At 44.8% G+C, this 21,327-nt stretch overlaps 1 protein-coding gene across 3 annotated transcripts in view; it reads right to left on the bottom strand.

Moving 5' to 3' along the window:
- The window catches only part of Pcif1 (Phosphorylated CTD-interacting factor 1), a 145,330-nt gene that overhangs the window by 108,766 nt on the left and 15,237 nt on the right, over positions 1-21,327 (bottom strand). For all 3 annotated transcript variants that reach the window (XM_084590331.1, XM_084590333.1, XM_084590332.1), the window contains exons 3-4: positions 10,868-11,076; positions 5,561-5,754 (exon numbers count right to left, since the gene is read on the bottom strand). In XM_084590331.1, coding sequence (XP_084446457.1) covers positions 5,561-5,754; positions 10,868-11,076 — 403 coding nt within the window. The remainder of the gene's footprint in view (positions 1-5,560; positions 5,755-10,867; positions 11,077-21,327) is intronic.

Below are 21,327 nucleotides of genomic sequence, written 5' to 3'. Positions count from 1 at the left end.
AACATTGAAGCTGTCATCTTCAGCAGCAGTTTCCGATGGTAGGTCAAGCACTTCTTAAATCAGAGCGTCCAGTGTGTCAGCCCTACACGTTTCCACACTTTCGTCAATGCTGACATATGCACTGATGTCAATGAACACACCCTTACTGCTCAGCGCAGAAACAATGCTTCTATCCTCCAAGTTCACAGTGTGGTCCTCATTTGTAGTATCGCAGTCATTCTGCACTGAGCAATCACTAAGCGCCACAAATCCTGCATGGCGGAAGGCGTTGGCAATAGTGGCTTGAGTAACCTGCTCCCAGGCGCTCGTCAGTAAGTGGACAGCACTTAACAGGTTAACTGTGTACTCCTTACTACTCTCCATGCAAATCAGCATCCTTTGCAGCAGAGAGCGACGATAGTGCCTCTTCAAGCTACTTATTACTCCCTGGTCCATAGGCTGCAGCTTCGCCGTTGTATTCGCTGGTAGAAACTCCAGTCGGATGGCATGAAGTCTGGCAACGTGGCCGTGTCCGGGACAGTTGTCAACAACAATGAGAACTTTTCTCTTCTGTCTCTGGAAATGGCGATCCATCTCTTGAAGCCACTGCTCGAAAAGTGCCTGCGTCATCCACGCTTTTGAATTAGCTATGTATGGTGACCGGCAGCGTTTTTATGTTTTTAAAGCAGCGTGGTGCTTTAAATTTGCCAATCACCAGCAACTTTAATTTGTCAGTCCCGGTCATATTTGCGCCCACGAGGACCGCTACTCGAAGCTTGCTCCGTTTGCCCGCCACGCAGTCATCACCAGCAAATGCGAGCGTTTTATTTGGGAGTAGCTGGTAGAAAAGCGCAGTTTCATCCACATTGTATATGTCTTGAGGGTCATATTCGTCCATGAGTTCATTCATCTTGCTCTGCCTCCAATCGCTGCAGACCGCTTCATCCACTGCAGCGGCCTCGCCGACAACACAACGAAAGGCCAGACCTTTTCCAAAAACGGTCGAGCCACCCAACGCTGCACGCAAACTCGACATTCAGTCGCAGGGCAATTTCTTCCGCCTTAGCTTTCAGTAGCACTCCATTCACTGGCAAATTCGCACTGCGCGCTCTCTTCACCCAGGCAAGCAGAACGACTTTAAGGTCTTTGTGCATAGCTGTGCGCATCATCTTCCGCTTCGGTGCAAACTCACCATCTCCCAAAGCACTGGTAATCCGCACTTCGTCCTTCACGATACCGCTCTCGGTACTTTTCGCGATGCCGAACTTGCGTGCTATTTCAGTCTTTGAAAGCCGGCCGGCGCGAACTTCGGTCAAAACTTCGGCCTTCTCACGAAGCTCATGCGGCTTTTTTCGAGTTGTTGGCCGACTAGCCATAGTAGCAACACGGCAAACACAGCGCACAAGAAAACAAACAGCGCACACCGCGAGGTCACAGCGTACAGCCTGGTAGAAAATTGCGGGACACGACGCGCACATCCGCCACGAACAATGAATCTGTGCACTGCGTAGTAGGCGTCGTTGGCGGTCAGCAAAGGCGCGGAGCTCGGTAGCACTGGCATGACGACACTATCACGTGATCACCATTGGAAAATGTCACTGGCTGCTTTTTCTTCTCACCGTTTTTTTTCCCGCGTTTCGCTAGTTTTGCTGGCCGGGCCACGCATGCTCTTATTTTTCTTTTCTCTCTCTCTCTTCCTCTCTGCGCTCTGTTTCGTCCTTACCCGAGGTCGTACCAAGACAGCCGGCGCAACGCGAAACGCGAACCTACTCCTACTGCGGGGACAAAAAGAGTGAGCGGGGAAACGGTGGGAGAGGACGAGCAGCGGCACTGCAGCGCCTTCGTAGAATCGCATTTCCGACGCCGACGTGCTTGGGTCTGCGTGCGTCGGCGGCACGGATGGTCGTGGCACTGAAAAGCTTTTTTTTTTTTTCTTTCCGCTGAAGCGCTGCTCGGACGGTCGAGTAAGCTGCGCGGGTGGGGTGCGGCCGGCCGTGAAAATTCATCTTAACCGATTAGCGATTGCAAAGTGTTCATCTTAGGTGGATTTTTTTTTGCATTGACTCTATGGGGAACCAAACAAACGACCTCCACTGTTCATCTTAACCGAGGGTTCATCTTAAGCGAGTTCGTCTTAACGGGAGTCTACTGTAATACAAGAGTGATGTGCACTCAAAGCTACTACCGGGCCAAATTTAAATTCGAGCATGAAGGTGCATTGCATTCTTAGGAGCTTGGAGGGACATAATCATGCAGGCAATACTCCGAATCAGGCTCACTATCATGCTTAATGTTACTAGATAAAATTTTCTCTTGCATGGTACGCAGTGTTCGTATTTATTTTGCGACACGATTTAATATTGAAAGTTTATAATAGAAAATCACTTGCATATTCTCGGCAACCGTCCTGTGTGCGTGTTTCGAAAGTAACTGGTAGTAAGGTGTTAGTTGTTCATATATTGCTCGTTAAAGCAGATTACGAGACATCCATGAACCCCCTCTAATCATTTCCTAAAAGAATCCTCTGAAGCGGACCACGACGACCTGTTAGTATTAGATAGTTTGTTTAGTGCAAAGTACTACTGCAGTCAATGTAATCTTGAACGCAAAAGGTTAGGTATAAGCTCAGTTCCGCTGCAATCTACTGGCTTTTCAAAATATACCACTGTCTACGTGTACTAATAAATGTTTGGGCACAGTGGGGTCTGATGCACTTAATTTACTAATTTACTTAATTTATTATAGGCAGAAAACATAGAAGCGGTTCCCTTCATCCACTTTGTAAGTAATGTTCAATGTGGTAGCCCATCGCTCGCATGTAGCCTTAAATTATTCGCGTAATTAAAGCAACATTCTTTCATTAATTGTGATCCATAATTTTCGCTTGTCAAAAAGGAGGATACCTTTGTTTTCAGCAATGGGGTTTTCACTCGCCTTCATACACTTCTCTGCGTGCAGAATGAAAAGGAGCTGGAGAGTGATGTATGAATTTCTTTGGATATTTGAGTCCGCGACGTCTCCTCAGGAACTCAACTCCAAAATATGAAATGGCTTTCTTGCCATGCGTCCAAAGGTCAGAATTAAAAAACAAATGGTAGTGCATATAACCTAAAAGCCCACACTATTAAAGGGCAACTCTGGTGGTTTTTTCATCATTTTGTGTTTTTAGTTGAATTACATTCCTCGGCACGTCCTGACTCCAACACAAAAAACCGTTCTTCGAAATCCGAATTAGAAGTATTTTTAAAGAAAAGAGCAAATCGAAACCGAAACTGCTTTCACGGCCAGAAACGACGTCCCAGTTGACGAAATGGTGACGTCACACTCAGTATTAGAAAAACACTCGTACGTGTGTTGGATGGTAAAAATAAAGTATGGAAATCATGACGCACTGCATAAAATGTATGAGGTAGTTCAATATAAATCTCACAATTTCATAATCACGCGGGAAGTGGACAGTAATGCTGGTATACTGTTTGCGACGTCAGAAACTCAGTGTTGCCCGCAAAAATACTCGCAACTTAAGCCATGAAAACGGCATATTTTAAAGCCGTGTTACGCGTGAACGGATTATTGTATGACGCCCAAATTTTGTAGAATACAGAGAGGGGAACCTATGGTAAATTTTTACTAGAATATTCGAATGTCAAAAAACCTCCGGAGTTGCCCTTTAAGGGGCATATTCCTTTTTTTTAACTAAACACAACTCCCCTGCAAACACTGTGGTTCCTGCAGGCGCAGCAGGGTACACAGGTTATTGATAGCAGCGCCCCCTGTGATGCCACGGCTGCGTCATTGCAAAAACCAGTCCTCCCGATGCATTTGCGGAGCGGTCGGGACATTGCCAAGGATTCTACAGCATTATACCCATTCACAAACATGCTTAAAAGCTACCACTGTTTGGTGTTGATGACTACTAGGCTGGCTACCTTGAGGCAAGGAGAACATGTAAGCTCTCGTTTCTTCCAAGCCAGAGCAACAATCAACCAGTATCCTGCAATCAACCAGTATCCTGCAATCAACCAGTATCCTGCATCACATGATAGCATCAAAGAACGCAGTGCATTTGCCTTAGCATTTTTTTTTTTCACTTGTGCTTGTACATACATTTGATACCAGCATGGCGACTGTGTCTACGAAGCAAAAGTTTTATTTTTTCTTTAGAAAAAAAAAAAACAAAAAAAACAAACAAGAATAATCAGGAAGCATTCAGTAGCAGGAAAAAACAAGACGTTGCAGCACATTTTGGTATCTAGCATAGCACACTCTCACGATACTGAAACCGAAAGATGCGATTTCTTCCAGGATGTCCGCGATATGGAAAAAGCTGACGACGGCCTTGTGACGCAATTGCTCACCGAGTGAGAAAATTACACCACGGCACACATGGCAAAAAGAAGAAGCGACAGCTCACTGACTGTGTAAAGTTTTTGGACTGTTCTGAAATGTTTTTGGGCTCATTTCGCTTCAACAAAACCATTACTGCACCTTGTCAGTTTCATTATAGTGATGTTTCTCCTTGTAATGGTCTTTTTCTTTGTTTCAGTTTCCTTGCAAGACGCTAACTTAGTGAAGTAGATGTCTTCATGGGTGTGTTATCTAGTCTGACCACGTTTGTTTGGTTGCATGCCGAGGACCATGCTGCAGGTCAAGATATTGTTTGCTTTTCAAATTTGAAATTGTTTCAAATTTCTTCTATGAAATAGTCCAGATATCTCAACAGACACTATGTCACAAAAGTTCAAAACTGAAATCTGCTTACTGCAAAAAACAATTATATGCATGTCATTACTTGTACTAAGCCTGCAGTAACACAGTGAGCACTGAACCAGCCTTTAACCTCATTTCATCAATTCCCCACACTTTTCACAATAATCAGGGGAAAGTTTAGTTCATTGGGTTTAACATCCCAAAACAACTCGGGCTATGAGAGACACCATAGTGGAGGACGGCGGAAAATTTCGACTGCCTGGGGTTCTTTAACGCTCACTGACATCGCACAGCATACGGGCACCTTGTTTTTCACCTCCATCAAAAAGGGACCACCGAGGCCGGGATACAGGGGAAAGTAAACCGTAGAAAAGAATGCTTTAGAGAGTAGAGACATAGGCTAACACTGAAATTGTAATACTCTTAGAATTATTTCTATGAGCATTACTCACAACGCTCACAAATTTTATGTCAATACAAGAAATAAAAAAGATCTTGCCATTAGCAGTGTCCCCTCTTAACGACGTGGTCTGCTATGAGTTCATGAGTAGAGATGCAAACTTATACCAATCACGCATGTGAAAAGGGCTTTCCTGATGACTGTGCGCAGTTGGACGCCTTCGGCATGGCTGCTGCTGCACGTCATGGTAGAGTCATCTGCAAAGTGCAGGATTTTGATGGTCGATGTGTTGTGGGACCGCGTTGGCACGTGGATGAACTGTCCAGGGGCTAATAAATTTTTGCTGTGAGATGCGCCTAAGGGGATGCCTTTTCTTTCCCCTCGTCATGTGGTATGGAGAGGTCATCTTGCTATTCCATTCAGTACAATGGTTTTAACCAGCTGCAAGTGGAAATGGCACCCACATCTTACCTCAGCACAAACTTTTTCGCTGCTGCTGGATTAGCATCATCAGATGCCCGTCGCTTGTCAGGTCGAGGCAAAAGCACTGGGCTGGATGCTGGAGGTGGCGAGGGTAAAAGAAGGTGCGATGGCACAGTTGGGGTGCCTGGATCCACAGGCGTTGGAGGTCCTTGGATTCCAAGAGGGTCAGTCAAGGGGTCATACTGCAGCCAGATTAAAGCAGAACAACAAAAACTGTTACAGAAAATTTGCATGCACATGCCAAACAGCAAGAGGAATGAGGAACTTGTTAAGGCCTATTCACAAGATGGACAAACCGTCCGCGGACGGAGCACCACGTCATCCGGCGTCACTGGCTCCGCCTCATCCACGGGCAGCGGACGAGGCCGCGGACGGAAACTGCCGGAGACCGGAGCCATACCACTCCTTGCAGCTCCGCCACCGCCGAGGAAAATGGCAGGTGACGGCATTCCAAGTCAACTACGCCGCATTATTAACTGGGGTGCCTCGATGGCCACGGAGGTGAGAGCATCGACACACCTTATTGTTGACACTACAAAAGTGCCCCCACTAGGTTAAGAAAGAAACGAAAATACCATTGTTGCCTCACTTAGAAGATGTAGTTCTGCTAGAAAAATAGCAGACGACTCCCATATTTTGACAGGAGAAAGACGCATGCCAGTTTTTGGCTTGCGAAGGCTACGCCAACCGCGGACGAGGCGGAGCCAATGACGTCGAGTCACATGGTGCTCGTCCACGTGCAGACTCCAGCGATTTCATCCGTCATGTGAATCGGCCTTTATGAGACACATTAAGGAAGGCATAATGAATTTTTTTATTTATTTTTTTTTAGTGTTGATCAATGTGAAATAATATTGTAATAATACACACAACTGATAAGAAAGTACAAGAAAAAAAAAAAAAAACGCATGCCACAGGTGGGATTCAAAACCACAACCTCTGAATTTCACGTCCGGTGCTCTTCCCAACTGAGCTATGGTGATGGCTGTTCATTTTTCTACTGTCTTAGATATTTATGTTACATGTAACCTATTTTTAAAAGTGTTCACCAGTGCCACTTTAATCCACTGTGGCAGACCGTGGAATGACCTGTGTTACCACGAGTGCCATATGGAACATAATCAAACGGAGAGGGTGGGAGCTATGCAACCCTCGTATGCTAGCACTGTGAAACATGGGAAGCAGAATTTTTTAAAAATTTTGAGAAGTTATCAGCTCACTTGTGAGGATGTGTAAGCGGCACACATGCTCAGTGACACATGCTTCACATAATGACCACAATTAAAGGCCACTTTCTGAATCGCCTTTCAGGGACCCTCGTCAGGGCTAGGTGGAACAGTCACCTCTGTCCGAAATAATATCATATGAATGATCACCCTCTTTCCACACAAAGCTGTTACTTCCATCTGCAATGTCAAGTGTACATGCTGCGGAATTGTAAGAAGATCGCCATTAGAGTTCCAGTGTAAAATGAGGATGCAACCATGGGTGCCATGCTCGCCTTTACTGTTCTGATTTAGCAGGTTTCACAAGACGTTTAAAAATAGTACCTTAAAACATTGTTAATTCGAACCTTCCGTGACCAAGAAAAAAAATTCAAATTATCTAAAATTTGAATGAATGACCTCGGAAAAAACCGACAAGAACTATTTGCACTACAGCAAACTTATATGGCGAAAAATTGGGCAACGGTCCCCTGCTTTTCAGGCGAGAAAAATAAATCGCTACGCTCGTTCCCTGAAACCAAGCCGACACTGGGGGTGCGTCACGGCCAGAAACACCCAACAGTGAAAGGGTTAATGGAAGCGAGGCTACCTCCGTTTCGGCATGCCTACCGTTGTGTGTATACGTCAGGGGTGCATGGTCAACTCTGCAATATGCTATTCAGGTTTGAGCGGTGCTATTTTGACAAATGCTTACAGTGACAATTGAACCTGGATGCAGCCTAACTAAAGCGAGACCCGTATTGCCCGTCCAACGCCATAGCCTTACATGGGTGTCGGCTGGAACTGAGCCAAATGTAAGCCTTATCTATACTTCGGATATAACGGGGCCGAAATTAATGAGCATTTATAGTAATCACTGATCTCGAGCCGGGCATCCTGAAGACTGAAATTGAATGGGCCTTAGCCAGCCTTGCTAAGAACAAAGCTAGCGGAATTGATGGCATTCCAGCTGAGTTGCTTCAAAACCTCAACCATGACGCTGTTAACATTCTGCATACATTATGTCAGAAGGTTTGGACAACCCTGCAGTGGCCACAGGATTGGAGGAGGTCAGTTTACATCCCCATTCAAAAAGGGCAGTGCCAAAGATTGTTCCAACTACCGCACGATCGCGCTTATTTCGCATGCTAGCAAGGTGATGTTGAAAATCCTCCAAGGTAGGCTGCAGCAGTATGTGGATCGGGAGCTTCCGGACATGCAAGCTGGGTTTCGCAAGGGCAGAGGAACTAGAGACCAAATTGCCAACCTTCGCTGGATCATGGAAAAAGCAAGAGAGTTCCAGAAACCCATCTACTTCTGCTTTGTTGATTATGCAAAAGCGTTTGACTGCGTAGATCAAAGCAGATTGTGGCAAGCTCTCCAAGAGATGGGAGTTCCAATTCACCTCATCTGTCTCCTCAGAAACCTGTGAGAAGGGCAAGAGGCCACAGTCAGAACTGGGCATGGTCTTACTGATTGGTTTCTGATTGAGAAAGGAGTGAGGCAAGGCTGCATACTGTCGCCCTGCCTATTTAACCTATATGCAGAGTGCATCATGAGGAAGGCCGGTCTGGACGAGTCTTCAGCTGGAGTGAAGATTGCTGGAAAACGTATCAACAACCTTAGATATGCGGATGATACCACTTTAATGGCAGAAAGTGAAGTGGAACTCAAGAGACTTCTGATGCGCGTACAAGAAGAGAGTGAGAAGTTTGGGCTTAAACTGAACATTAAAAAGACAAAGATCATGGCGTCTTGCCCTATCAAGTCCTAGAGCATCAAGGGACAAGAAGTGGAAGCTGTGACAGATTTTATCTTCTTGGGCTCCAAGATTACCTCGGAAGGAGACTGCAGCCATGAAATTAGAAGACGCCTGCTTCTGGGAAAGAGAGCAATGGTTAGCCTTGACCGCCTAGTAAAGAGCAGAGACATTAGTCTGCGAACCAAGATCCGTATAACTCGTGCTATGGTCTTTCCAGTTGTGATGTATGGATGCGAGAGTTGGACTGTGAAAAAGGCTGACCGCCGAAGAATTGACGCGTTTGAATTGTGGTGCTGGCAAAGACTCTTGAGAGTTCCTTGGACTGCCAGAAGTTCAAATCAGTCGATATTGTCGACCATAAACCCTGACTGCTCATTGGAGGGTCAAATTCTAAAGTTAAAGCTCAGCTACTTTGGTCATCTGATGAGAAGAGAGGAGTCGCTGGAGAAAGATTTGATGTTGGGAAAGGTTGAGGGTCACCGGAGAAGGGGTAGGCAGCGAACACGATGGTTAGATGGCATCCTCGAGGCACTGCAGATGAAGTTATGTGATGTTAGGAAGATAGTGAGAGACCGGAAAGCGTGGCGTGACATGGTCCATAGGGTCACGAAGAGTCGGACCCGACTGAACGACTGAACTGACTGATAGTTGCAAGCCTTGCAGCCAATCCTTTGCCGTCCGCCGCGCTGGTCATGGCACCGTTTCGGCTTTACCCACGCTTCCATGGTTTTACCTGGTTTTATTTTCTCTCCCCATTTCGAAGGTGAGCAGTATCATAGCTATGCCGCCCTACTGCAGAGGCGTTTCTTTGGCCATGCGCCGGGCACTAGGCCGTCCAGATGCAGCGGCGCGCAGTTCAAATTATCCAATGCAGAACTGACCTGCATTCAAATTAATCTGCTTTCTTATATGTAGACTTCTACAGAGCTTGGTCGGACCAAGTAATGCAGTTCGAATGATTAGAAAATTAGAAGCATCGAGTTTTGAATTAACAAACTTTTATTGTACTTGCTGATTTGGTTAGGAAAAAAAAATCCTAAACTGAAGCACAGTTCTTTCACAACCAACTGCATGAATTACTAGTCCAGAAATGGCTCAGCATATGCAAAATGAGAAACTTCGCACGATCATTACACCTGGACAATCTTGAACAGACACGGTACGAAAATGGTAAATGTCAGATTTGGCATCCTGCAGTAGTTAGAACATGTTAACAGTCAAGATAAATGAGAAATGTGCACTCTACTGCAATGTCAAAACCTACCACTGGCAGTTACAAGGATTTTTGTAACCTGCGTATCCTGAATGATCATCTGCATAAGCCTTCCTTTGGGCATAAAACTAATTATATTATTATATAGGCAGTGCTGCGGATTATACACACTTGGGCTTTTTTGCAGATAACATTCAGGACAAAACGCCGAACACAAAGTCTGCTACCAAATTCCACTTCGCAAGTAAATTAATAGTTTCCATGAGCAGTGCAAAAATACGTGCAACATGCTCATTAAGATGGTTGCTGAAAATACCTTTGTTGAACTAGCAAACCTTGAGTGGAATGTTCTAAGCAGGTTTCATTTACATACTCGAATAGCTAAAAGAAACACAAGCTTTTTAAAGTGTTACAAGTAGCAGCAGTTGGGAAGTGCAAGATACCGGGCTAGTTGGTACTGCATAATGAAATAGAACAGCGCAAGGAACGGGACGAAGCACGAAGGAAGGGAGACAAAGACACAGCGCCTGTGTCTTTGTCTTCCTTCCTTCGTGTTTCGTCCTGTTCCTTGCGCTGTTTTATTTCAGCAGTTGGGCTTCCTTGGATACCGTGAGATGGAAAAGTTTGCTGAGATCAAAAGTTTGCCAAGTCATGTAGAGAGACGATTGGTTCGGTTTATGCGGTGTAACGTCCCAAAGCAACTCGCGCTATGCGAGATGCCATAGAGAGATAAGATGAGGAAATCTGATGGAACAGGGTTGCCATGGCTGAAGCAGGGCAAGGACAACTGGAAATTATTGGGAGAGACTTTTTGCCCTGCAGTGGATATAACCTGGCTAACAATGATGATGAGTAGCAGCAAGAATGGTGTCACAGGTTCCAAGAGCCAAGTAGGCCTTTTCGTAGTAGCAGGCACGTACACTCATTTGTGGTTACACTGACCGAAATAAAAAAAAATTACTCTTTCAAGTTCAAGACTTGTATGAAAGCTAATTAATGCTTCAGTACTACAAAGGCCTGTACAGTGGCAGAATGTGCTGCTTCAAACTGCTTGAAGGTTAGCAGTGTCAAGTTGTGACAACAAGCTCACCATTTCCATGAAACCCAATATTCACCTGGGTGGGTGTACTGAGCCGCGGCATTTCCCACAGTGACTCATTTGTGAGTTTATTGAAGAAGTATGGCCGGCCTTCACGCTTGCTCCAGAAACGACGCCAGCCGACTTGCAGCAATTCAGCTGGCAAGTCATGCACCGGGTCTGGGCCAACTGTCTGTGGTGGTGACAGGAAAGGTGTTGCCTGCCCCACAGGGACATTTTCCACACCTGCATCCAGGGCACCACGTGCGTAAGCTCCCATCAAAGTGCAGTTGAAGTCTACATATACAGTCATTTACAACATCCCAGGAGCTATATTTCGCTGCAGTGATCTATTGATGCAGTAACAACAACGAGAGAGTAATGACAAGGACAGGCGCTACTATCAACTGAACGTTTATTCGAAGAACACAGATTAAATACTCGCAGAAGACAACCAAAGGCACATGCGCTTCACAGATTTTTCCTAGGTATCCAGATAAACAATCTCACATTCTTGGATGCTTACAGATGGTGAGCTCACGCACGTGTCACTGTTTTTATGGATGTGATATGACTCTGACAGTTCTCTAGTCATTTGATCTTTGTGTCTAAACTTAATTTTGGTTTTGTTAAAAAGCGGTAGGCATTTCTTCCTACTAGGCACATTTGACCCACTAGGTTTATTCAAATCACAGTCCCTGTAATGAAGGGCCAAATTGGATGAGGGGGCACTATTCAAAGAAGTGTTATGCTGGCGCAGGCGCGTATTAATACATTTGCCGGTTTGCCCTATATAATTTTTCCCACATTTAAAAGGTACTTCATACACAACCCTTTCTTCACATGCGACAAAACGCGAATCATGGTCCACTTGGCATACACCTTTTCTTGTTCTACTTTTTTGTTTCTGATCTCTAGCCCTTCTGTCAACAACCGCACAAATTTTGCCCAGCTTATTAGGAACCGAAAATAACACTTTCACTCCATATCTACTGCCGATTTGCTTAAGCCTGTGGGATAACCGATGGATATACGGAATCACTGCATACTTCTTTCTATCGCTATTGATGTGCAGGATTTATTCTATTCATTATCGCATAGTAGGCTCCTCCAATGTGTTAAAAAATGTATAGAAGAGGAAAATGATGAGGGGGCATTCATTTCAAAGTGCGGTGTATCGGTTGGCTCCTTTTTAGAGCTTTTGTCTTTTTATCTTAAATCCACATTTACTGAATGGGAGGGCAGACTATTTATACAAAAATCTGGGGTGTGCATTGGCTCAAAAGTGGCTCCAGTTCTTAGCAACATATTTCTTTCTTACGTGGACAGATCCATTAATGACAAATTAGGTAACTATGTAAAAAAAGTCTTCCGATATGTAGACGATTATCTGGTTTTTGTTGAAGCTCAGGACTTCAATAGTCAAGTGGAAATGGTTTTAAAAACATTTGTAGACTGTGGGTATGGATTGGAATTTACGTTTGAATTACCGGAGGGAAATCAGCTTCAATTTTTGGATATAAGATTGGAAAAAAAGTTGGATCATGTTTGTTGGTCTTTTTTACAGCGGTCAGAGAAGCCCTTGCTTAGTTACCATTCAGGTCATTCGAAGATAGTAAAATGTGGCATTGCAGTGTCTTGTTTAAGTTCTGCTGTTACAAAATCATGTGTTCACGCCATAGATAGTAGTTTCAAACAACAGGTCCAAAGGTTAAGGTTAGCGGGCTTCCCGATGGATGTGATAATTCTAGCTAGTAATAAAATCATAAAGAAGATTAAGGCTTTTGGTAGAGAAGATACAAAAGTCCATATCAATAGCGATAGAAAGAAGTATGCAGTGATTCCGTATATCCATCGGTTATCCCACAGGCTTAAGCAAATCGGCAGTAGATATGGAGTGAAAGTGTTATTTTCGGTTCCTAATAAGCTGGGCAAAATTTGTGCGGTTGTTGACAGAAGGGCTAGAGATCAGAAACAAAAAAGTAGAACAAGAAAAGGTGTGTGCCAAGTGGACCATGATTCGCGTTTTGTCGCATGTGAAGAAGGGGTTGTGTATGAAGTACCTTTTAAATGTGGGAAAAATTATATAGGGCAAACCGGCAAATGTATTAATACGCGCCTGCGCCAGCATAACACTTCTTTGAATAGTGCCCCCTCATCCAATTTGGCCCTTCATTACAGGGACTGTGATTTGAATAAACCTAGTGGGTCAAATGTGCCTAGTAGGAAGAAATGCCTACCGCTTTTTAACAAAACCAAAATTAAGTTTAGACACAAAGATCAAATGACTAGAGAACTGTCAGAGTCATATCACATCCATAAAAACAGTGACACGTGCGTGAGCTCACCATCTGTAAGCATCCAAGAATGTGAGATTGTTTATCTGGATACCTAGGAAAAATCTGTGAAGCGCATGTGCCTTTGGTTGTCTTCTGCGAGTATTTAATCTGTGTTCTTCGAATAAACGTTCAGTTGATAGTAGCGCCTGTCCTTGTCATTACTCTCTCGTTGTTGTTCTCCGTCGCAGCGCTCGTAATTTGCAATCATGTACCAACTAGCTCAACTTTCCGTATTGATGCAGTAACACCTTTGCGCCTGTATACAACACATTTCCATTGTTAGCAGCATTAATGGGGGAATTCTGTCATTATAGAATAGCACAAAAAATGTACACAGAACGATTTTTTTTTACCGCTTGCAAACTTATATTTTAAGAACTACAAATGATACGCCTGTGCAGTTGGGTTTTACAGCAAGGCGGACATTATGAACAATATGAAGATTAATGATTAGATTATTAATCATTAAACTAACAAGGACAAACTTTCTCACTGCTAAGCGTTCAATATTGCGAGCCACATTGATCATAGAGAGAATTCTTATAACATCAAGCTTAATCTGCATAATGTTCGCTTTGCTGCAGAAACCAACTACACAGACTGCAAAGACCGTACATACGCATCTCTCTCTCTCTCTCTCTCTCTCTCTCTCTCTCTCTCTCTCTCTCTCTCTCTCTCTCTCTCTCTCTCTTTTTTTTTTTTTTTGAAATATGAGTCTTTAAATGGTTAAAAAAAAAAAACACCCTAGATTATTTTTAAAGGAGCACACATATTCTGTCAGGGATAGGTTGCAGTAGCAGAGTAATGGTATTTACTGACGGCAGACTTGCTTCATGCACTATGGCAAGTTAGTTCAGCAGTTACCCTCACTATTACTGCTTGATATATCATCCATTTGGCCACTACACCACACTTGCCACTGTCCCGTGCACACATGCATGCAGCATCTTGTGATATGCTCACAAACAGCCGCACTATTTACTGTAATTTCATTGAGGTCGCTAACACTTCTGCATTATTTCCCGAACCCAATAATGATACATGACAAGGTGTAAAGCCAAATTTCCTAAACCAGCTCTAATTACCTAAACATTTGAAAGGGCCTCTAAGACTAAATTATCAGGAGAGAGCTTTATTCTGTTGCAACAAAGCCCTCAAGGCCCTCAAAAGCAAAATACGACAACGCCACGTTAAGCTTGTTATTACTCTCGATACAATTGCAATTGCCCCATTTTGGAAAAAAACACGACACCAATGTATTACGCACCAATATCTTTCTTAGAAACTGGTGCATATGGCACATGCCATAACTAACAATATGGCACATGCTATCACTCTTGTGCATTATAAAGTGACTCGTGAAGGTACCGCGGACAATTACTAAAATAACATTTTATTGCTTAATATAAAACCACAAGCACGGCACGTAGCCATTTCTCTCTTTTTGAACTGTCATAAGGTTCACAGTTTTGCAAGCTGTGACAAGTTTGCCTTGGTACCAGCATTAAGAAATGGTTATGAAGGGATGGCAAAAGACATGCAGCTATCTCACCAGAATATTTAAGACCTAGCCCAATTCAACCAAGTATATCCTATTTTGCAATTTTGATGTATCACATTGTTACTTGAAAGCCATAACAGAAATCAAAATCTGTAAGTCACAACAATTGATGCTAGAAGCGTGGCTTTGCACACTTAGCAGCTTCTGAAAAAAGAAGAACTGAATTTTGATGCAAAATTCGAGCCCGACATTTGTGGAAATGTTTCATGACTTCATTTTCAGCTGGTACGAGTTTGCTATGAAAACAACCAAGGCGGCTAACGGATGAGAAGAAAATTTGAGGACACACTCAAGCTCTGTCTTTAACCCCCTAGCAGACTTGGACAAGCCAGGCATGTCACAAGTCAAATGTTTGTTTTTGGCTCTCCGATTAAGGACTAAGAGGAGTATGGCTCGTAAAAAGCGTTTTATTATTTTTTTTTTATTGCCATCTCATGACAGCACAGATAACAAAGGGCTGATTGCTTTTGATTGACCTGAACGGACCAATTTGCCACTACACAAATGACCACCGTGGAGCGTGAAAGTGGCGATGCAATACACTCGAGTGGTACTGAGGCCTATAATTTGTTTTGTTCCTCAAGTGAGGACGATGATGGCGAGCACCTTCCCTACAGTGAAACGGAAGATGATGATGAAGTGGACACAATCACTACCAGCTGCGAGTGGTGCAAAATTGATTTCAAAAACACTCATCCTGCACCTCCCAGGTTCCGCCTGGGGTCACCTTTAATGTAGACTGCTTGTTTTTGGAATGTTTAATGTGGCAAATGACAAATATTTCGTGAAAACTACAGCTATTGTTCTGGATACTCTGCCTACAGGTATGCCTTGTTACACTGAAATAGCCGCGTTTGCACAATGTAAATATGCGTAATAAAGATCACTTTAGGGAAGAAAAACATTTTTTAAATCACTATTTCCTAAAATAATAAAAAAAGAAACATCTGTATCATTTCTTAAAAAAAAAAAGAAAAAGAAAGTGAGAATGTCCATTGGGGGTTAAGGGTATAAAGTAACAGCATTAAAGGCCGAAGCAGTGGCCTTGTGGTACAGCATCCGCCTCCAATCGGGAAGTATCAGGTTCAATCCCCAGTGTCGCCAGGTACCCACCGGTTTTCCAATGGGTACAAGACATCCCCGATCTGGTGCTCAATTATTCTGGAGTGAAATGCTTGGGAAAAGGGTCACCGACAGAAAAGGGCCCCATATGGGCTTCTGCTGCACAAGGAGGATTTATGGTTGTCCGATGACGGAACGAATCACTGACCCATCGGAGCAACTTTTTGAAAAAAGAGTTACAGCTTGCCTAACAGTATACCCCGAGCTCACATGGAATCGCCCAGGCCCCTCTTGCCAGGAGTCCCACAGAGAGGCCAGACTCCCATGCCGGGGACTGCTCCTGTACCCATTTAGGCTAAGTCATCCTTGGGTCTACGGCAATGCCGATAACCCTCCTACTGTTATACTTTGTGGCACAGGCTCTTAATTTTTCTTTGCTTTTGCATGCCTCAGCATAATATATGTACATGGCGGGCAACTCCAATACTGGCACCACATTGGTTGTGCGTGGATCCAACCCATGTGGTCAGACAGGTGGGGTCGCAACTCCCTGTAGTGCACTTCCAAGACATACAACCCTGCCCAATGTTCTTAGATAGAGACAGTTGAAAAACTGCGCTGGCGCCCAGCACTGCAGAGTGGGCCCAAACGATCGCCAGGCCATCTCAAAGCGACCGCAACGCTCCTCCCCCTCCACTTCGGTGGATGGGCAAGGCGGAAATTATAAATGCTAGTAATAGTCTTCATTCGGCAATGCAACAAAAAATAAAACTGCGTTTGCGTTTTTAGACACACTTTTGTAGGCATATGAAAGCCACCGCGTCGAGTCACATCTGAAGCAGTTACAGACGTGGCTGAAGTGTGTCGTCTGCTGCCTGCCTGCTTGAGATATGCCTGCAAATGCGGTGGCTTTAATATGCGTACAAAAGTGCGTTTAAAAATGCAAACACAGTTTTATTTTTTATTCCGTTACTGAAAGAAGAGGGTTAGTAGCATTTAAAATTTCTGCCTTACCTATCCACTGCAGTGGAGGGGAAGGGACGCTGCGGTCGCTTTGAGATCGGCTGGCAATCGTTTGGGCCCACTCTGCACCACGCAGTTTTTCAACTGTCTCATACCTAAGAATGTTGCCCCTGCCAGACGCCATAGTGCCCCCGAGTAGGGAGCTCTTCTCATGCCGCGCTCCAAGTGAGAGCCCGATTCTGCCAAATTTTTTTTGGTGTTGCGGTAGTACTACTAACAGAAGCACAAAGGATGCATTCACCAGTTCTGCTTTCGCTTTGTCTTCACACTCTTTGCCTACTGAGATGTCCTCAGGCCTCAGCGTTTCCCAGAGACGGTCCTGGTTTCACCGGAGTGGGGAGTGAAGACGGTCTCTAGTAACGCCCACATGCATCCTCGCAGGCTGGGTTACACAGGGTTGCCCCTACCCCTAATGTCATAAGTCAGTGGAAATTCCTCTGTGGCGTCCATGCGTAGAGACTTAGCCTATGGGCATCGGCAGGTGAACTCTCTCTTGCTTTCAGCAACGTTGGAGTGGTCAGGTCCAACTGAAGCGGCTTCCATTTATGGATTACAGGGAGACGGAAAACTCCCCAGCTTCAAATTCTAGGCTAGTTTCTCAATAGAGCTCATCACAGGAGAGGACTTCAGTTCTCACTAGCTTTAGCGAGCTAGGCTTCCCCAGAGGTGGTCAGTCTCTGAGGTACCAGTCTACCACCTGAGCATCCATCAACCAATCACTGACCCATCAGCGCAATTGTTTTGGTCGATGACCCCTTTCCCAAGCATTTCAAAATGGTGCATTGCCTCTGCTGAGGGGCCTTAAAAGTCCGAACGCTCGGTGTTGGCTGAACAAGCAGGATCTCCTTTACACCAGACATGGTAATGATGCCATACATAGCTAAGCGTGGGTGCTCGGGGTCCATAGTGTTGTAATGTTCGCCAAAACATCTGATTTAACAGATACCCTTACAGGGGACTCGATGCCGATTGCAGTTTCAATCCCTCTGCACGCTGCTGAACTTTGGCCGCCGCAGTTCGGCGACTTCCCTAGCCCCTGTCGTGTGGTGCTGTCTGTCTGCGTTAAAAAAAAGTACGCATACACAAAAAAAAGGAAGCAACCAAGATCTGGTCGTGCCGCCAGGTGGAGTGTCAGCACCTAAATATATTCCTACACCGTGCCGCCAATACGTACAACTAGAGTAAAATCTAATTGATTTGACACCAAAGTGTAAAGGTCAGTATAGGCAAGCGGCAACATGGAGAACACTGTGAAGTGTTAGCCCCCGGTCGCAGGGGCTCCTGGTACATTCTTAGTATACAAAGGGGCTTGTCGGCACAGAGATATTCATGCAGTGCAAAGTGAACGGCACCTGCGAAGGTCTTTGGAATGACAGGCGTAAGAGAGTCTAATGACTGGTAAGTCGAGGTTAGAATGACGAGGCACATATATGACAAACGAGAGATGCACCTGCTTGGAAGGGGTCTGTTGCATGCCATTTCAGCAACAATAGGGACCGGGCGGCCGTTGTATGGCGCCACCATCGCCTCGGTGGAACGCGCCGCCCGCAGCGGAGTGCCGAAACAGCGGAATGGCGAGACAGCTGAGCGGCGCAGTCGTTTCCGTTCTGCGAGGCGTTTTTGAGCCTGTCCCAACCCGTCGTTTTGCAGTGTGGCTTTGAGAGCTTTGAGCTGCTTTGAGTAATCGCAAGGAGTATTTTTTGACCGGGAAATCTTGAAAAAGAAAAGGGTCGTTCTCGGCAGGGCGTGCGTGTTTTTGTTTTTTTTTTGAAACCGCCCGGCGCATGGTACTTCTGTTATATACTCGAAAATGCCGCGCGCGTGATTTCACCATGCGCTAGGAACACCTTCGTTAGGCACTTGTTAAGGCGACTTCGAAGACGGGAATTGCGCCTGCACTGCGCATCTATCTTATATTAGGTCTAGTCTGAATCTGCCTGAAGAGCAAATACCGCCGAGCCGTGTAGCCGTGTAGTAGTGGTAGTTGCAATGGTCAGCGTTCATGTAAAATGAAAAAGATGCTGCACCTGTCTTTTGGTAATAGCTAGGCTCGAACGATTCAGAGCAGAATAATAGCAAATGACATTCCAGTTTCAACCTTGCAACGAGAGCTGTAAAAGGAGAAAAATAAACAAGCAAAACAAAAGTAGGATCCTATTTATAGTTGGAATAGCAAACAAACATATACTTCCAGGGCTTCCTGCACAATTACGCTACAATAGCTCACTGAACCCGGCCTTGAGACCATCAAACTTAATCATAATATAAGCCAAATGAGTAATACCACCTCAGCATCATTTTTACATATACGGCAATGCTCTTGTTGAACACGTCGGAGCTGCTACATATAATTGACTTATAAAATATTATACTATGTATGCCTTTCTCCCGACAGGCTGTGGAGGTTGTGAAAAGAAAAAAAATTAAATTTCCTGCTAGCGTTCTCTCAGCGCAGGAAGTTCAATGCGATTGACCGCACCTGCCTTGAACATCTGAAGGCAATAGTCCAATACTGTCAAACTGTTAAATACAATCGAAAAAAAAAGCACAGTGTGATGTGTTGTAAGATAAGCCACCGACAACTAAGAGAGCGTTCTATTGTTAAATGAATCCCTCTGATGGCTAGTTCGCTAAGGTGGTCTACTCTCTCAGCGTACCACGAACTTGCGGGGCCGATACCTAGCTGACCTCGATACCTGATGAGTGTGAGGGGACACGACCATGTATGTAGTTTTCTATTTGCACGTAAAGGAATCCGGATAACTGAAAGCCATTCCTTTTACAACTTTGTCACTGCAGCTTGCCGGACTGCTGCTAAATCTGTTTACATTGGCCATACCTAGAAGCAATTTCTGAGAGAGGTAAAACGGTCTTGTCATACTACGCCACAATCAGGAAATCTCACGTTCACCAAAACGCCGATGAGAAACACATGTATTTAGGCGGGCCAGGAAATGGACACTGCTGAGAAAATACTTAAAGCCGTGTCAGGTGCAACGTGAATGCGAAAAAAAACTGCTACACGGCCTTCGAAATTAAAAAAAAAAAATGCTACGTTTATGCTCATTTCCACAAATTAAATTGTATATTTTTTTCTTGTTCGACTTTTATATGCCGATAGCAGATTTTGTGACCATGCGGTATTGATTGAGCTGTGAAATGAGTGACTTTATTAGGCGAAATGGACATGCCACAAACAAATGTTAACAAATTCTAAGAGTATCAACGCAGAGCTCTCAGCGCATTTTCATTGGTTGACAAACGAAAAGAGGAAAAATGACAAGATCATGGCAATAGGAATTGTTCATGTCTCCTATCTGCTCTTTCTGCTAAGAGAAAAAAGTAAATTATCTTTGACTGTGTCAGCGAAAGTATCCGCACAAACATTGTCTCTGCCCATCACTGAAGATCGTAACGCAGCCCGAACGACGATGGTGGAGCTGCCTTTTCTTTTTACGCGTGCTGGGGTTTTCTTGTACACAGGCGGGGAAATACTAGCGTTGCAACTTACGCTGTTGGGTTACTTCGATTTCCAATTGTCAATAAAGAGACTACAGATGAAGGAGTGCGGCTTCGGCTCCGAGACTCTCGTGCCGTCACTCCTGGGGAACAGAAGGCACAGAGCATCCGGTAGCAAGCGGAATTTTAAAAATTCGGCGCTTTCCATGACCACACAGTAACCAAATACATAGATTCGTGCCTTTGCCTTTCAAAGAACCATGCTTAGGTCACCCGCCACTCATGCTTCTGTGGAAACCCGTAGAAATGAATCGACTTAAAAACGTCCGACGAGTTGGCGTAGCTGCCACTAGAGCCAGCAACGCACCGCGTTTCGCCAGCCTTGTTCGACCAGACTTCATTTCACTGGACATATTCACACAATTAACTAGCCCAACTTTATGTTCTCTTGAGGATATATTCAGGCACAACGTCATCTAAACCTTAGGATTTCCAATTTCCACACAAACCAACGACAAACAGTACCCTCCAATGCGCTGGCAATGCGCCGGCCGGGGCCGGTGCATTCCGGCGATTGAGCGATGCGCCGAGAGGCGGCGCCACCCGTTCAGTTGTCCGGTCCCTATAACGCGCTCGCAAGTGCGAAGGTCACTGACTGTGCAGATTTTGGGAGAACCAGTGGGCCAAGACAATGGCCACTTATCGCAGTGCGTGACGCCAAGAAGTAATGGGAGGATGCGTCGAAACGACAACGCCAAATTAGCGTTGACAACTGTGGCACTAAAGTGACCAGGTGCACTGTCGACGCGACACGGAGTGAAAGGAAATGTTGCGTTCTCGTTTGATTGTTTTTCCACTTTCTGAGAAAGTCCCTCTGTAAAAGAGGGGCCCGTGTACAGGTTAAGGTTGTGAGGCAAAACCCGTAGCTTAGCAGGTCAATTGTGGTCGCTCAAGTCACTGCAATTTGCATGTTTTTAATTTTTTTTTCATGCTCCTTTTGCTTGCACAGATGTCTTGGGAGAGAGTTATTAGTGCTAGTAAATTCTAAAGGAA

The sequence above is a fragment of the Amblyomma maculatum genome, chromosome 1, assembly GCF_055883805.1.
Source record: "Amblyomma maculatum isolate TAMU_Amacu chromosome 1, ASM5588380v1, whole genome shotgun sequence".
NCBI lineage: Eukaryota > Metazoa > Arthropoda > Arachnida > Ixodida > Ixodidae > Amblyomma > Amblyomma maculatum.
This window is presented reverse-complemented; position numbering and strand designations above follow the sequence as displayed.